This window comes from Pituophis catenifer, unplaced genomic scaffold (genome assembly GCF_029215685.1).
Source record: "Pituophis catenifer annectens isolate HBS135680 unplaced genomic scaffold, rPitCat1.0.hap2 SCAF_6, whole genome shotgun sequence".
In the NCBI taxonomy this organism is placed as follows: Eukaryota; Metazoa; Chordata; class Lepidosauria; order Squamata; family Colubridae; genus Pituophis; species Pituophis catenifer.
The window spans coordinates 36,258,468-36,277,142 of record NW_027256886.1 but is presented as its reverse complement, the minus strand read 5'-3'; the positions used below and the strand labels follow the sequence as shown (position 1 = coordinate 36,277,142).

At 36.1% G+C, this 18,675-nt stretch overlaps 1 protein-coding gene across 1 annotated transcript in view; it reads left to right on the top strand.

The window, feature by feature from the left end:
* Positions 1-18,675, top strand: part of SLCO2A1 (solute carrier organic anion transporter family member 2A1) — a 66,103-nt gene that overhangs the window by 26,058 nt on the left and 21,370 nt on the right. The window contains exons 2-7 of the mRNA XM_070945106.1: positions 1,209-1,346; positions 5,391-5,553; positions 9,463-9,675; positions 13,060-13,158; positions 15,777-15,910; positions 16,604-16,682. Of these exons, the coding sequence (XP_070801207.1) occupies positions 1,209-1,346; positions 5,391-5,553; positions 9,463-9,675; positions 13,060-13,158; positions 15,777-15,910; positions 16,604-16,682 (826 nt within the window). The remainder of the gene's footprint in view (positions 1-1,208; positions 1,347-5,390; positions 5,554-9,462; positions 9,676-13,059; positions 13,159-15,776; positions 15,911-16,603; positions 16,683-18,675) is intronic.

Genomic DNA, 18,675 nt, shown 5'->3' with positions numbered 1-18,675 from the left:
AGCCTTCACAGTTCTGGAACAAGATCCTATGGACAGATGAGACCAAGATCAACTTGTACCAGAGTGATGGGAAGAGAAGAGGATGGAGAAGGAAAGGAACTGCTCATGATCCTAAGCATACCACCTCATCAGTGAAGCATGGTGGTGGTAGTGTCACGGCGTGGGCATGTATGGCTGCCAATGGAACTGGTTCTCTTGTATTTATTGATGATGTGACTGCTGACAAAAGCAGCAGGATGAATTCTGAAGTGTTTCGGGCAATATTATCTGCTCACATTCAGCCAAATGCTGCAGAACTCATTGGACGGCGCTTCACAGTGCAGATGGACAATGACCCAAAGCATACTGCAAAAGCAACCAAAGAGTTTTTGAAGGGACAGAAGTGGAATGTTATGCAATGGCCAAGTCAATCACCTGACCTGAATCCCATTGAGCATGCATTTCACTTGCTGAAGACAAAACTGAAGGGAAAATGCCCCAAGAACAAGCAGGAACTGAAGACAGTTGCAGTAGAGGCCTGGCAGAGCATCACCAGGGATGAAACCCAGCGTCTGGTGATGTCTATGCGTTCCAGACTTCAGGCTGTGATTGACTGCAAAGGATTTGCAACCAAGTATTAAGAAGGGAAAGTTTGATTTATGATTATTATTCTGTCCCATTACTTTTGGTCCCTTAACAAGTGGGAGGCACATATGCAAACTGCTGTAAGTCGTACACCATTCACCTGAGTTGGATGTACATACCCTCAAATTAAAGCTGACAGTCTGCAGTTAACGCACATTGTGTTTGTTTCATTCCAACTCCATTGTGGTGGTGTATAGAGCCAAAGATGTTAGAATTGTGTCGATGTCCCAATATTTATGGACCTGACTGTATATAGTTGAGCAAGAATCCCAACATTAACAATTAGGTACCTGGATTTGTAGAAATCTCACATTTCACTTTGAGTAAAAATACAACCCCCTCCAGTATTGAAAATGTGAACTCACTGACCTTGAAACCAGCATGTATGGCAATAGATCCCCATTTTTAAAAAAGCTTGTTTTTCAGATAAGCAAACACTTCAGATGTTTGTGACTTTGGTTTTAAGTTTATATAAACATTATATAAAGAATCATCCAACAATATTATCCAGATACAGTACATATTGGTATTTCCTAGCTTTCCATCATGGTAATACATCTAACTATGCATCTTCTTGCTAACAGGTGTTTGTGTTCTGCCATGGCCTGATGCAGCTGTCTCAACTCCTCTACAGTGCTTACTTTAAGAGTAGCTTGACTACCATCGAGAAGCGCTTTGGCCTCTCCAGTTTGTCCTCTGGCTTTATCTCCAGTTTACATGAGGTAATTGTATCAGCGGAACTGCTTCTGGGTGAAGCTGTGGTAGAGTTACTCTAGCTGAACTTCCAAAAAGTGATAGAAATGTGGTTGTACTAGTATCTGCTGAATTACATAGGATTAATAGGCTATACATTTTATCACAGATTAATCTGAGAATGTAAAAATGAGGCATAGTGATATGGTATATGTCACATGTACCTCTACACTGTATCTATCTCTACACTGTATCTATCTCTACACTGTGGATCGTCTAAGATACCATGTTTTCTATGGCATCTAAATTACAAATAAGAAGTAATAAGTAGTATTACAAACATTGTCTATCTGCATCTACATGTGCACTGGGAAGCATAGGGAGTAGAGTACAGGCACTCCACTCTGGGTAATGCATCCAGGACAGGGGCCTTAGGTAATTTCTATGTCAATGAATTATTGTATATTGTAGCATCATCGAGCCACCTATAGCATGAGATTTGTATAGCAATGGCTGAATGACTGTGGCAACTTCCCAGAATTCCACAGCCAGCCTGAAGTAAAGTCCACACATCTTAAAGATGCTGAGTTTAAAAAATAAAAATCTGGAATATGCTACTATAAATTACTAATATGGAAATGATCTTCGAATGGAGGAATCAGCAGCATTGAGGCATTGCCTCTAAATGGATGTATTCGGAGATGTATTTTTTCTGAAATAACTTTTTATTGCAACCTCAAATCAGACCTGGTCCATTAAAAAAAATAGATTACTGGACTTTTGCTGATTTTTCTTATACTGTTTAGTTCCATTCTGTTTGATTTTCAGAGAAATAATTCGTTGATGGAAGGCATCCTGAGCCCTTTACAGAATTTCTTTCCACATTTGGGTAGGTTGGAAAGAATAAAAAGAAGAGCAGAATCACTGATTAGAAATTAAGATAAAAGTATTGTATAATTTCATAAGGAAAAAAGAATTGCCAAATCTCACATTAACTGTGAATATAAAAGCAGTTACATTTTTATCAGCACTTCTCATTAGATAGTGTAATAGGAAAAATGCCTATTTTTTCTGTGAAAAAAATGGATAGCCTATATGTAGCCTATTAATCCAATGTAATTCAGTAGATACTGGTACAACCACATTTCCAGATGCTTCAGATTAGTTTCCATAATTCCTTTAGTTGACCATGATGGTTGGAGCTATGGGAATTAAAGTTTAAGAGGGCTGTAGGTTACTGGCTTTTGTTTCTGATGATTACAATAATAACCATGCATTTCTTTCAGATTGCTCAGTTACACATTATTATTATTATTATTATTATTATTATTATTATTATTATTATTATTATTATTATTATTATTATTTCTATGCCGCCCACTCTCCGAGGACTCTGGGCGGCTTACACCAAAGATAGTATACTAAATAGCATATTGCCCCCAACAATCTGGGTCCTCATTTTACCCACCTCGGAAGGATGGAAGGCTGAGTCAACCTTGAGCTGGTGAGATTTGATCTGCTGATCTGCTGAACTAGCAGTCAGCTGAGGTAGCTGCAGTAGTGCACCCTAACCACTGCGCCACCTTGGCTCTTTACATGATGGGTAAAATGCCAGAGTTAGAATCCTTGAACTCCTTCTCAACTAATTTCTTTTTAACCTATTTTATTCAAGATTCCAAATTGTTGCTTCTGGAGATTTCTGGTTCCCACATTTGGGTAGGTTGGAAAGAATAATCCTCTTTTGAGGAACGGATTTAAGGACTTTTCTCCTGGATTTAAAAGTGGCAATAAATCTCTTCTAAGATGCAAAGTGAAGACAAACATGTTTACCTTTCATTGTGGTGAATGTTAAAATATTTCTATTAACTCACCATAGTATTAAGTTTGTTGTTCAGGATTGTTTTAGGGTACTTTCCCCTAACTATGACTCTTCAGATGCATTGAAATGAAAAAAATTCCAATCAGGGTTTATATTAGCCATTCTGATCAAACATTCTGGAAAGTCAATTGCAATGTGTCTGGTAGCCCATTGGCCAGTCAAGACTGGTTTTTTTACACAATTCCCAGAGCTATTTTATAAAGGTTATTCCTGTATAGAGGTTTATAGCTGAAAGTTTTATTTTGGGAAGAGCAGAGTATGTAGCTCAGTGTCAGAGGACATGATTTTCATTCCTGAAGAAGGCCTAAAGTTCAATTTTTAGCATCCTAAGATAGGCATTAGAGAGCCACTACCAGTCAGCATGATGTGATGTTGTTGGTATGTTAGGTATGTCTGAGTACACATTGATTTTTACACATCTCTGCAAATTTCAGTTCCATGCCATTTGCTTTTCTAAGGGAATAGGTGTTTTCTATGAGAATCATTAGAAAGTCCTGAAACTGGGCAATCAAAAGACTGTATGTGTAGAAGTGGATCCCATTAAGATGAGCTGATACATGTAAAGACTGGATTCACACAAATTGTGTGTTGTTTGGATTTGTCATATGACCCCACTGTGATTTATTCTGTAAACTATAAAATATGTAGAAATTCAACAAAATGCCTGCAGATGCAGTTCTAAAAATCAGTAGAAATGTTTTGCAACTAATATGTTACAAACATCAAAACTCTTTGTCTCAAACTGAACAGCCTCCAGATGTGTGGACTACAATTCCTAGAATTTTCAGCAAAGGCCATTCTGGCAAGGAATTTTAGGAGCTGGTCCACATACCTGGAGGACACCCAACAGAAAGCTGTTCCAACAGAACTCCAAGCACATTGCCTCGTTTACGGTAGGAAACACAGGAACTTCTTAAATATTTTTTATATTAAAAAGATGTGGTCTTACTCTTGAGGGTCACCATAATGTCTGCTTTGTGATGTTCTTCCCCGAAAATGCCTTCATGGTCATATTTATTCTAGCCCACAAACAGCTATCTTTACTGTCCTGCCAAGTACATATGTTTTTGCTTGGAACTATTTTTCATGCTTTTTCTACAAGCTCCCCTGCCTGATCACTGGCATTGTAGGTTTTCTTGGCTATGTGTTAGAATGATTCCAATAGCTGGGCCAAAAAAAAAATGTTTCTAATGTACAGATGGAATAATAGAAAAATATTTGGATGAAAGGGTTGAAATTTACATTATTATAATCTTAAATATTTTTAAAATAAAAACTATTAATATATGTCAACAGAGATTGTCCATAATATACACTTCAAATTTATGTTGGAAATGTGAACAACAAGAAGGGACATTTTATCATCTCTGATGAATGTGTCAAAAGCTAGAAAATTCTGAATTCAAATACATTCATTAACTAAAAGAATTTAAAGGTTATTATTAAATTGAAGAGAGATGTTTTTCTTTTAGGATTGATGGACAAATAATTGAAAAAATCATGGAACTTATTTTTATATATAATAATTGATAGAACTTGCTGAGGAGGCTAAATTGACTTCTTTGATCATAGAAATGACAACATCTACATTAAATGCTGACTGAGGCCCCTTATAGACTTTTTGCTTGAAACAGAAAATAATGAATTTATGATTTATGCTTTGAGGATTAAATAGATTATAGAAAGAAGAGAGTTATGCTGTAGTAATAGAAGAAGATGTAAACCTGTAATAGAATTTATATCTGCTGTAAAGATCAGAAGCTAATTCTTTGCATCTTTTTTCTTTTGTTTCTTTTTTTAAAACTTGTCTCTCCTTTTGTGCATTTTTAGCTTTCTCTTTGATTTCTAACTTCTTCTTTTCTCTTTTTCACTTTATATTGATTTGTATTAGTATTACATTAAAAAAAATCTTATAAAATTGTATATTAAAAAAACGATTCCATCAGCTGTAAAACCAAGAAAGGATGACAGTGTATATGTGCATTAATGGTGTGTGTGTGTGTGTGTGTGTGTGTGTGTATGAATCCACAATTAGAGAATCTGTTCTTGTTCTATCTAAGACAGAAAACAAGCAAATGAAGGAGGAAAAGAAGAGATCCAAATGATCCTCCTCCTCCTTATCATGTGGAGTCATTAATCTGTGTCCTCCTTTGGGACTCTCTTAACAAATCTGTATATTTTTGTCTCTCCACAGATTGGCAATGTCATCCTCATCATCTTTGTGAGCTACTTTGGTAGTCGAGTTCATCGACCTCGGATCATTGGCCTGGGAGGTCTGCTGTTGGCACTAGGGGCCTTCCTTTTGACTCTTCCGCATTTCCTTTCTGCTCGATACGAATATTCTTCAGCACAAATCAGTATGTAACTTTCTTGAACTCTTTTCTTCTCCAAGCCCTTTGTAGATATTTAAAAGTTTAGTGGAGCTCCCTACCTTTTTTTTTTTTTTTGCTTTTACTTTCTTTCCTTCAATTTGGAAGGATCCCAAAATTCTTGATTTGTTCTTGTTAAATCCTGTGGGATTTAACACAGAATCCTGTGATTCTGCCTAGCAGGTAAGTCTGGAAGATTAGTTGCATGTTAAAGTAACTTGGCCTTTGTCCATCTTAACTTCCAACATTCCCTGCAGGCCTATGTGCAGTCTCTGTGTAATGACTTGTCTACTCTGAGCATGCCAAGCTGGATCAGGACCAATTGAATCTGAAGCAGTACAAGTTTTGGGTTTCATTAATTATTGTTCTATATATTGAATTGCTGCTCTGAAAGTATCAGGATTCTTTGATGCTACCAAAATGAGTTGAAACTGTCAGCAGATAGAGAAGTAATGGTAATCAGGATATTGCTTCATTGTACAAGCTTTTTTTGTGGAAAAGTCTGATAAAAAGAGAATGTTCAATATATATATGATACAGTATTTTATCTGTATTAAGGAAAAACATCAATAGGAAAAACAAAACGAAGAAAAAAAGGGAAAGGAACAGAATACATATACATACATAGCAATATATCGTAATTATCCATCTATGTTATTTATCTTTTTTAAGCTTAATGCCATAATTGATGATATATAAGCTTTACATTGAGATGAAGATTGAAATGAAAATTCAAAAGTTGAGATTTGATATGATTAGAAAAAAAAATTAAAAAACAAAAAAAATGTGCCTAAGAAAAAAATTATTCTTGCCCTCTCTTTTGGGTTCTTTTTTTCCTCTACTTTAATATTGCTATAGTGCATTATGTTTTAAACTTCCGTATTATTGCTCATTTCTATTTAGACTTAAAAGGAAACTCTTGATTTATACATTGATTTGTTATATAGTCAGCTTGGCTTCCGGCATTTCCCACATTTCCTTTTAATATCAGATAGAAACAAGGAGCCTGATGTACTTACTCGAAAAGAGTTCAACATCTGGTTGGCAGGAGCAATTGTTTCTAGTGAAATCAGCTGGATTTGATTGCTCGGTTGCCAAGGATTTGGATTCAAATTCTGAATTTGTAAACAGTATGCTATTCATCAGAAAGCAACTCAGGATGATGGGTAAGATAATTCATTTAGGAAGCGTTGACAGGTACATTTGGCGTCTCCTAAACCTTCTAATCATGTAATAGTATCTTTTATGCGGTCATGATATTTATCTATAAAGTATCCAGCAAGTATTTAGGAAAACATTATTCTCATTTGTTCCTGGAAGAAGAAATCTGGATATTCACAGTCACTGACAAGCACAAGCATAACATCTTACAGCATTTTCTCTTGTACTAGATGAGATTTTTGTTATAACTCTCATTTTACAGAGCCATCTTTATGCAAACCATGATGGAATAAAATTATTGGAAAGTACCTTTATAGAAAATAATATGATCTTGAAAATGCTTATGAATTTGAAAGATCTTGGCAGAAGATTCAGCAAAAATGTTATTACCTAGATTGTGGATTTTTATTTACTATGGCTCTGCAAATTTTTCAAAAGATTGCCTTAGAACACATGAAAGCATGTATGAATTATCTCTTCAAATAATTAAAGAAGCTTAGTCTCTTTCTAAACCTGCACAATTGCTTTGAAAGTGGCTCCAAGCTTCTCCCTCCCTCCCTCCCTCCCTCTCTCTCTCTCTCTCTCTCTCTCTCTCTCTCTCTCTCTCTCTCCCTCTCTCTCCCTCCCTCCCTCCCTCCCTCCCTCCCTCCCTCCCTCCCTCCCTCCCTTCTTCCCTCCCTTCTTCCCTAACCCATGCACACGACCTTCACATTATTCTCAGTAAAATGAAGTGGCCATTTCATATTAAGCTAAGAAAAACAAAGAAAATTGTGTATTCTATTATTTCAGTAGAATTTGCATGACACTTAAAGGGAGTACAGTAATAAAAAATTGGCAAGTTGTAAGAAGAAGTTCTGTGGGCTCTACTCCACTGCAGGCAATAGTTCTAAAATGCTACTGTATTATGGATATTATGGACTATCATTAGTCAAAATCAGAAAAAAAAAACATTCCATCCAAATGATCATGCCAAACAATCTTTAGAAACAAAAATTAAGGATAATGAAGAGGTTCTGAAGATCTTGAGGAAGATGTAATCAGTTCTCTGGAGACAATGTCATTATATAAAGTTCATTTGTTAATGGTAAAGGCAATAAAGACCTCTCTCATCTTTCGGGGAATTTCTGGGAATTGAGAGTGGGCATTTTCAGTTATGTTTATTAGAGATATTCAGGCTAAATGATCTTCTGGACCATACCTCCTTAATAAAGAATATATAAGAATATATTCTTAGGTGTATTGAGGCATTTTTAAACATAGTTTTCTTCATCATGGAATGTATTCATTTTTATAAGTTTGCCTCCAGTATACTTTTCTAAGTAGGGTTGTTTGTTGTTTCTAATGAACAATTCTTAGTTACCGCTTAAATGCCATCTGTAGATTCATTTCAATTCCACATGTATATATACAGTATAAAACATATTTACCTCAATTGTATGTGTGTGAGGGCAGTAAACCATTTTCTTTTCCAGAAAGATCCTTTCTGATCTCCTCAGAATCTCTTCAGTAAGAGATGGGAAGTGAAAATTAAGAGCATTTATATAAACAAACAAAAAAGAAATTGTTGGATTGAATTATTTTTCTCATTTACCTCCAAACAGTTGCAGTTTTAAAAATTGTACTTTGTCATGAAATGTGTCTCAAATATGATCGTGTGGGAATTGAATTATACAAAAAAAAAAAAAAACCATGAAATTTTTATGAAGGCTCCTACATTCTGGCATTACATCCTGGCCTCCTGTGCTGTAATATTGTTGCTATAATTAATTTATATGGAAATGTTAGTACAGTGTATTAATTGAATTCCCTTCATTAACTGCTCAGCATGTTTTGTTTTGCTCACTTTCAAATAATAGAAGTACACAAACCTGCATGGTAATTCATTAAGTGCTGAAAAAGTGTGGTAATATCTGAATTAACAGTGAAAATACAAATAAGAAGACCTTGGTTGTAGGAAAACTGAATGAAGGGCAAGGACATTATGTGTGTTTTAACTTTGCTTAGGTCCTATAATAACTATCCTCTTGTCTTTTGATGTGTCTCTGCTTTTCCTCCCTTCACCCTTAGAACCCCAGTTCCAAAAATATTTCTGAACATACCCCTGTCATATCTTGACAGAACAATTGATGACAGGTACTAATTAAACTAAGAAAGTTTATAGGTCTGGCAATTCTCCAGCAATCCAGGAATGAGAAATCATTAAGCAAATTTAAAGATATAATTCACCTTTCATGTCTAGCTTGATCTTGCTAGTAGATCCCTAAGATTACAAGAGTTGCAGTTGTTACCACCCATGATGTTGCTCTTACAAAGGATTATTCTGAATGAGTGTTAGCCAGCATAAGGTGCTTCAGGTGCTTGTGGGAGTTTTCAGCTTTCTCCCCCTCTTCCTCCAAAATGTTCACTTTCCACTTGTGAGGCCTTTAGATCCCAAAGAGAGTTATTGTGCCCCCAGAGCCCCTGTTGTTAAATGAGTCTTTGTTCTTCTGGACCCTAAATATGCATACCAATAATCATAGGAAATGTGGCTTGTGCTACCTCCTCAATCCATCACTTTTTTCAGTGCCATTGTAACTTTGAACAGTCACTAAATGAATTGTTGTAAGTCGAGGACTACCTGTAGTAATTTTCTTTTTCAAACAAAAATGCTAACATAGGATTTAATATAAGAATTTAGCATCATAAAGAGTTAATTCCCAGTGTGTTCCTCTGAAATTATTGTTGATTTTGTTACAGATAACCAAAGCAGCCAGTCCAGATTAGAGCTCTGCCAAGGAGGATTTAAGTGTTTGAATGCCACTGTGAATGTCCAGGCAGAGGCCAGCATCATGTGGGGATTAATGATACTTGCCCAACTCTTGGCTGGAATTGGAACAGTCCCTATCCAGCCTTTTGGAATTTCCTATGTGGATGACTTTGCTGAGCCAAACAATTCTCCTTTGTACATAGGTAAATATTTGCTTGAAAGTTGTACTGTAACATCCTTATTGTCTGGTTTGTATTGCTTTAATATCAGTGTGGTTGAGAAGGTATCTGCTAAGCGCTGGCTGGGGGATTCTGGGAGTTGAAGTCCACCCATCTTCAAGCTTCCAAGGTTGAGAAACACTGTGCTAAGCAAACTGTCATGGATGTGTCACTAATGCAGAAGAACTGTTTTTGATGTAACATAAGTCAGGAACATAATCTTGTAATAAAAATCTCTGTCCAGGAAGGAGGTGAGACCCATATTCAATTGTGGTAACTATTGACAACATGATGACAGACTTAAGGTGTGTTCTGGTAGGTAATGCAGCTTTTGCCTCATGAACTTCTCTTATGAAAAGAATCTTAAGAAATAAACTTAGAGGTTTTCTGCCATAATGCCTGTGGCCATTGGCATTTCGTACGGTAAGGTTTTTGCAGTTTCATTGCACACTTGATCCTCCAGAACTGATGTTTTGCGGCCTTTACCGGTAACAGTCTTCTGGCAATTGCCAGATACCAACTCACCACAGCATATCCAGCAATTGCAGCATTATATGCTGTATGGTAGCACCAGTGTTGATACCTCTTTAAAATAACCCACTGCCCTATGTGATGAAGCAAGTTGTCCATCTGTCTGATGCTCCTGTGTCTTCTTACTAGATGCAATTTCTGTTAAGCTTAAGCAGGAAAAGAGAGGAAGAGGACAAACTGGCAGCCACAAGGCTGACCTACATGCATAAAGACATGCTGTACAAATGCTTAGTTACCAGTCAAACTCTAAATGCTCTTAAGTAATTTTACCACAGGTTTTAATTTGGTATTTGTTAATTAAAACAAGGCTTTTGTTTGTTGTTTGGATTCAGTTCAAGGAGGCTTGTTATTTTGAACAAGAGACTGAGACAAAAGGCTTTTCCTCCTCTTAAGCCCCCCCCCCTCTATTTTCAGCCTTTAAAAGAATGATTTAAAAATGGAATAGATATAGTAGGTATGGATCAAAACTGATAAAACCAGTTACATCCTGGTTTTGTTTCTATGATTCTTTGGTCATCTATCAACCATCTCATCTTTGTTAGTGGTATGCCAGTGTTAGTTGCCAGTCCTTATGCTAAGAGAAAACAAGACCAGTGTAACATTTGCTATTCCCACTTGGTGATCCATATCCTGCCAGAAGCACATTACTAGCAGATCTTGTGGTCCTAATTCATGGTGTTCCAGAATTATTAAGGATAATACCAAGTGGCCATTTCCTTCGTCTCCCATTAAATATCCAGTTCCATTGGGAAGTCATCACCAATCACTTTCTTTTACATGGAGAAAGTAAGATTTTAACAGATACTAGACCCATGTTTAACACTGGGTTATTTTTATAAGTAGTTGGTCTATGTATGTTCAGAGAAAAACCAACTGATAGTCAAGTTACTTTTAGATACAGGCTTAACCTTATTCCAAAAAAGCACTAAACCAATATTCAGAAGCAGCCAAAACAACATTTGACAGGTGTTTGAGTGTTGTGCTATGAAGGAGGAGAAAGGACCATCTCTTCCCTGCTTCACTTGCTGTTCTTCCCACCACATCTTGCTCTTCAGCTGCTGCTCAGGCTTATAAGTATAAGCATAGTGTGGCAATCTGGTTTATAAGGTCCATAACAGCTGCTGGGATGCATCTCCTTCGCCACCATCAAATAGTTGGTGAAGGGCATCAGATTGTATCTACAACATAAATATAAACCCTGGATACAAATACTATTTTAACAATGGCACAACTAAAAATGATTTAAGGTTGGCCCGATTGGTTAGGCATGTATACAATATTATGATGATTCTCGAGGAAAAAAGATTGCTCAGCAGTTAGATATAAATTAGGAAAGATTATTTGGCATAGTATAAGGATGTTTCTTTCCTCAATACAAAAAAGTCCTTGAATTATTGTTACTCTTATGCCATTTCATATCATTTTTAGGACAATGGGAACTTTCAACTCTTTATTCAGGGATTCGGTTGTCCTTATGCATGCAAAATATTAGTTTGAAAGACTTCATGAGCAAAAAATTATATTTAGCAGCTGAAAATGGATGAAAACATTAGAAAAACATTAGAATAACAGAATTCGGAAGGGACCTTGGAGGTCCAACCTCCTGCTTAGGCAGAAAACCTTACACCACTTCAGACAAATGGTTATCCAACATCTTCTTTAAAACTTCCAGTGTTGGAACATTTACAACTTCTGGAGGCAAGTTGTTCCACTGATTAATTGTTCTAACTGTCAGGAAATTTCTCCTTAGTTCTAAGTTGCTTCTCTCCTTGATTAGTTTCCACCCATTGCTTCTTGTCCTACCCTCAGGTGCTTTGGAGAATAACTTGCCTCCCTCTTCTTTGTGGCAGCCCCTGAGTATTGGAACACAGCTATCATGTTTCCCCTAGTCCTTCTTTTCATTAAAGTAGACATACCCAGTTCCTGCAACCGTTCTTCATATGCTTTAGCCTCCAGTCCCCTAATCATCTTTGTTGCTCTTCTCTGCACTCTTTCTAGGGTTTCAACATCTTTTTTACATCAAGGCGACCAAAACTGGATGCAATATTCCAAGTGTGGCCTTACCAAGGCATTATAAAGTGGTATTAATACTTCATGTGATCTTGATTCTATCCCTCTGTTTATGCAGCCTAGAACTGCGTTGGCTTTTTTGGCAGCTGATGCATACTGCTGGCTCATATTTACAGGGTTGTCCACTAGGACTCCAAGATCCCTCTCACAGTTACTACTATTGAGCAAGGTACCACATATACTGTACCTGTGCATTTTGTTTTTCTTGCCTAAATGTAGAACCTTACTTTTTTCACCATTGAATTTCATTTTGTTAGATAGTGCCCAATGTTCAAGTCTGTCAAGATCCTTCTGTATCTTAAGCCTATCTTCTGGAGTGTTGGCTATTTCTGCCAGCTTGGTATCATCTGCAAATTTGATGAGTTCCCCATCTATCTCCTTGTCAACCATCTATCCCTTCGTGCAACTCCCCTCAATAAGTTGCAAGTATGCTCTAGGTCCAAATTCTTCCAGCTTTAGTGTTCCTGCCCTGCATTGTGCTATGTGATTTTGTGCATTTAAAGTGGAGATGCTTTTTATTTTAGGAAAATTGTTAGGGGTTTCTTTCAGTGCCAAATAAGAGTGGATTTGCTAAAGAAGATCTGTAACAATCTACTGCAGTAAGTCTTAATTATAGAATTTATTTTACCACAGTACTCTACCCAGTTAGTTTGTAGTACAAAAAAATACTCAGATCAAGTCTGGGAAGAATTAAGACCAATGAATTATCATTGAAAAAAAATATTCCATGCAAAATAATACACTTTTTCATTTTTTTTTTCTTTTCAGCAATCTTATTTTCCATCTCAGTGTTTGGTCCAGCTTTTGGCTACCTACTTGGCTCTGCAGCATTGAAGATTTTTGTGGATTTTGGACGGGTTAGCCAGAGTAAGTGTTTGGTTTAATTTAGGGAAGCCATGGGCTCTCACACATAAGCTTTGAATAACCAGAGACCTGGAAATTAAGCTACAATCACACCGAATATGTTCCTGTCTCCATTTGCCACTTGCAAGCATATTTTTGAGACACTGTGAAATTCTGCAGTTCTTTGTTCTTGAAGCAAAAAGCCATTTATGCCTCCTTGTTCAGAAACAGTAGGAAGTATGCAGATATGTTTATTAGAATATTATTCTAATATGAATATTATCAAATTGGGAGGAGGTAATTTTGTTGTCACATAATAAAGTCAGTTGGATATGCATATATAAACTACTCTGGCTTGAATAATGCTTCGAATGAGATATTATCATGTATTTGTGGATAATAGGCATGTAATGTGTTGACAAGGATTCAGATCAAATTTACAGAAACTGTGTGTCAAGATGGATCCCTTGAATGGAGAGATCGGCTTCAATCTTTTCTTATCCAATTCTCCCATATCCAATCTAACCAAATATCATTTCTTGATACATCTCTATTATTTATCATTGAATTTCTAGGGAGAAATTCACATTTTATTATAATAGGTTTTGTGGAATATGCATCAAATTAAGAATTTGGATTTATAAGTTTACAGTAAGTGTAATGTAACATGTGGATGACCTTGGGAAATGACGGGAAAAGATTCTGCATAGGAAAGAATCAGACAAGAAAGGCAGGAGCCCCCAGTGGCTTAACAGTCAGAGGAAGAAACTTAGAAAGGACCTGCCCTAATTGATCAAGCAGTTAAAAGTAGCAGCAGAAAGTTTGTGATGTCAGGTAAATCAGACAGGAACATCCTGGCAGACTGGAATTTCAGAATGGTTGCTGACATCTTGTCCTATATTAAGCAAATAAATGAGCTGAGAGCGGGAAGTGGCAATGGGTTTCTTTTCATTAGTTGCCCCTTGATTATGTCACCCAATTTTGAGTGGGCTAGTCACATCCAGGAAATTTATACCATTGTTTAAATGGGGTGTGGGTTCTTCTTGCCTGCATGCTTTTTAATGAAGAAGGGCAGGAAACCTGGACAGAGCTGGAAAAATCTGAAGATTGCTATTTATTCCTTCCTGCTCATTAACAATGTGGAGCGACACTTTCTATGCCAGCTTCAGTGATCTGCGGCCTGTTTGAAGCAAGACCTCCTGCTGAGAGGATGTCCGCTCTCAAAATACACTGATTTGAGGTCCCTTCTCTAAGATCTCAGGAGAATAGTGGCTCCAAATGTTGGCTCTATTAAGACAGCTGCTCTAATGAGATTCTTTTCAGAGAAAGGCCAGTTAATATTTCCAGCTATGTTGACTATTTATATTGTTGGCTATCAGTTTAAAAAATCATCAGGTGTCTAGAATTTTTTTTCGGAATAGAACGGTTTCTATAATTAATACAGCAATTCCACAAGTGAATGCGACATGCCACATTGCCTCTCTGTACCTCACATTTCCTGTGTAGACTATTAAAAGTCTGTATTTTAAACAAATGCCTTTCACCACGTGATACTACTAAGTTTCTGCCTCACCAGAAGTTCATATTTGGTGCCTGGTCCTATAGATAGGTTTTCTTTTGGTTTCTCCATTACTTATGGTTCTTTATTCACAATTCCATTAGAGGTTGTTTCTTCTATGAAATTGTCATTAGATAATATTTCCTGTCAATTATTTTAGAGCAGTTTTTCCTTAAAAATTCTGAATCACTTCTTCAATCCAACTTAATGAAATTATACTAAATAATACATATTTATTTCATTTCAGTCACAGACCAGCATAAAACTAACAATATAACAGTAACTCTAAAATAGAAAAAAAAATTAAAAATCATAATAACAAAATAAGGTAAAATAAAATTATTAATGTAAAATTTCAAAATACAGGAATCAAAACTTGAGGGAGACCCTGTAAAATTACAATCGATATTACCATCAATCAACTAAATACCATAGGTAACTAAGATAGAAACGATAGAAACTATAAAAAAACATAAGTAATACTAGATTTGTAAAACACTGTTAAAATGTAAAGCTATGCTAACTTACATTAAAACTAATACTTGCTGAAGTCCTGCTAAGGTTTGTTGGAATTATGACAATTATAATCCAACTAACTAAATAAAGAAATATTGTTAGGGTTAGGGTTAGGATTACTGAATAATAGATAATTGTGGTTGACTATAACTTTAAAGAAGGGAGGATGGGAAACAGGACCACAGATCAAATGTGACAGCATTCCTGGCTTTTTTTTTTTTTTAAGAAATCCTGTGATGGATTGGTCTGTGAGAAAATAGATTCTAACAATAGAAAGAATTTGAATTTTATGGCATTTGGCCACTGAACAAGAAGGATCATATTTTCTGTATGCCAATTCTGTATTGGCAGAATTGTAATGTAACTTCTTGGTAACAAATTACTTAATGCAGATTTCTCCATTCTGGTACCTTCCAGATACAATGGGATTACAATTCACAAGGTGACTTTGGGTCATGCTTCCTGAGAATTCGGGGAATTGCAGATCCAGTACATTTTAAAAATGCCAGGTTAGAAGTCTGGTCTGGTGACTTCACTTTGTGATTTGCTTTTCCCATATGTCTCTTAGAGGATGTAAACCTGACCCCAAGTGACCCACGTTGGATTGGAGCATGGTGGTTGGGTCTTCTCGTTGCTGCTGGTTGTTTGCTACTCTGTTCCATTCCCTATTTCTTCTTCCCTCGATATATGCTGAAAGGGAAGGTAAGTCTCAAATATTGCATTGGAGATGATCTTGCTAAATTGCCACTGTCATGTCCATAATGGAATATAGCATGTTATATAAGAGAAAAATACATATTTACTTTCACTTTGCCAGTGGGAAATGATTATTTCTTGTTCTGGATTAGCCATTTTTTGAAAAAGTATAAACACTTTTTTTACTGTCCTCAAACTGTCCTCATTTTAATATATGAATTAAATTCATAGACAAACATCTTGATATACATAATGAAAACAATAGATCCAGAGATAATGAAAAGATAAAAATGATACTACATGTTAGTTAAGCCATATAGGATTTTATAAATAAAACAAATTTATTTTGACATGGAAGGCAACTGGAAGCCAATGCAGCCAATGTTGCACAAGGCCACCAGATTTCCAAAATAAGCTTGGATACTGCATTTTGGACATGCTGCAGTTTATATTCCGTGACCTTCCAAATGACCTTCTGTTTTCTTACATTAAAAAGCCTTATTTCATTAATCTTTTTCCATCACATTAAACTTTTGCTTTCTGCTACTCGCTCCTTAACAGTCCTTCCTAGCAATCTCAGGTCTTCAAGAAGGAATCCCAAAAATGTGGTAATGCTTTAAAACAGAACCTAGAAAAAAATTCACTGGTCCCCAGCAGTGAATTTTTTTTAAAAAAAAAAAAATCTTTCTCTTCCATCAGAAAGCATCTGAAGCAGATATCTTGAAGAAGATTGAGAAAACAAAGGCAGAGGAAGAGTCCCTGATGGTTTTTATCAAAAGTAAAGTAATTTTAATGAAAGTATATTTCCAATAAAAGTAAATGATTGTTTTGCTAAATAATTATATATATTTAGGTGGGAAACAACAAAATATGTACAATAGCAACCATCCTGTTCATATTTGCAAGTTTAATATGGATTAATTGTTTGATAGTTCAAGTCAATCCATACCAGATTTCATTCAATTTTTGTAGCAATATTGAAAACTAAACTAAACTAAACAGGATAACTAAAAATAGCTATTTATTTCTTACTCGTTCTATTATGATTTGAGATAGCCATCTAATCGACTCATCTTTCAGTATTTTTAGGTGACATCATAGTAGCTGGCCTAGCTGGTAGAGGAATTTTAAAATTTTACTCCAAGAGACAATAGATATTCCACACTGAATGAAATATGATTGAAAAAAATGCCCTAATAATCAGTTAGGCATACAGTATAGTAATCTTACAAAATTGTTCACTAGTTCCAACTGATGGCTAACTCAGCTGTTTGGCACATATCTTCTAATATTTTTTTTTCAAAATAGAAATCTCATTTTCAAGTAAAGTGTTCAGTACTTTGTAAGCTAATGTATATGCACATGATTTTTTATAATATACAGGTAGTCCTCGACTTACGACCATAATTGAGCCCAAAATTTCTGTTGCTAAGCAAGACAGCCATTAAGTGAATTTTGTCCCATTTTATGACCTTTCTTGCCACAGTTGTTAAGTGAACCACTGTACTTGTTAAGTTAGTATCATGGTTGTTAAGTGAATCTAACTTCCCTATGGACTTTGCATGTCAGAAGGTCACAAAAGATGACCACATGACCTTGGGACACTGCAACCATCATAAAGAGGAATCAATTGCCAAACATCTGAATTTTTATCACATGACTATAGGAATGCTGCCACGGTCATAAGTGTGAAAAACGGTCAAAAATCACTTTTTCAAATGTAACTTGAATGATCACTAAATGAACTGTTGTAAGTCAAGGACCACCCGTATAAGATAAATCTAATTGAGCTAGTTTGGCATACTAAAGAATAAGACTTGAAACTGGAAGACTTTGAATTCTAGACCCAGTTTTGGCACAAAGCCAGTCCTAAGAAGCTAGAAATGGCAAACCACTTTGGAGGAGGGGGGAACTTGCCAAGAAATTGCAGGGACATGTCCAGGCAGTTTACGAGAATCAGACATGATTGAATGGAAAAAAGTTTAATCTCAAACTTTCCATACAGCATCTGAGGTTGAAGTTTCTGCTGAGATACAGAGAGCTAATCTTAGAGATTACTCTATAACCTTGGTTCCTTCTTCCCATCCGATGCTTGCTTTCCAAAAGTAATTTTATACTTTGTTGATATTGATTTTGCTTGTTGACTTTTACTTGATGAGCATAGTAAAAAGTCCACAAGGTAGAGGAATGTAGCTCTGAATGAGATATGTGCCTTAACAGTTTGAGAATTTTAGACTTAAGTCTCTTAGACTCCAATTCAGAGATAACTCTCAACATAAGACAGTGAAAGTATGAGTAAATGTTATCTGTGTTAGCTATCTTATACACTTCTTTAGCACTATTGTGAGATGGAGGGGAAAGGAGACAAAGAGGGAAAAAAGATTCTAAAGAGCCTTGTCTTTCCCCTCATACTCTTGTCTTTTATTTTTTTCCATGATCATTTAGCAGAAAGCCATTAAACCCAAATCAATCAAGCCCGGTCTTCTTCAGTCTAGTGGTTTCCAGATATGTTGAACTTCAACCCTACATTTTCACCTAGTTAAATACATCTGAAGAATATCAGATTGGGGAACCTTAGTCTAGGAAAGCATAAGCATCTTTAAGAATAGACACCAGGTTGTTGTTAGTTGCGAAGTCATGTCTGACCCATCGCAACCACATAGACAACATTCCTCCAGGTTTTCCTGTCCTCTACCATCCTCTGGAGTCCATTTAAGCTCAAGACACCAGGTAGACCTACCTTAAGAATTGGTCTTCTTGTTGTAACCGAT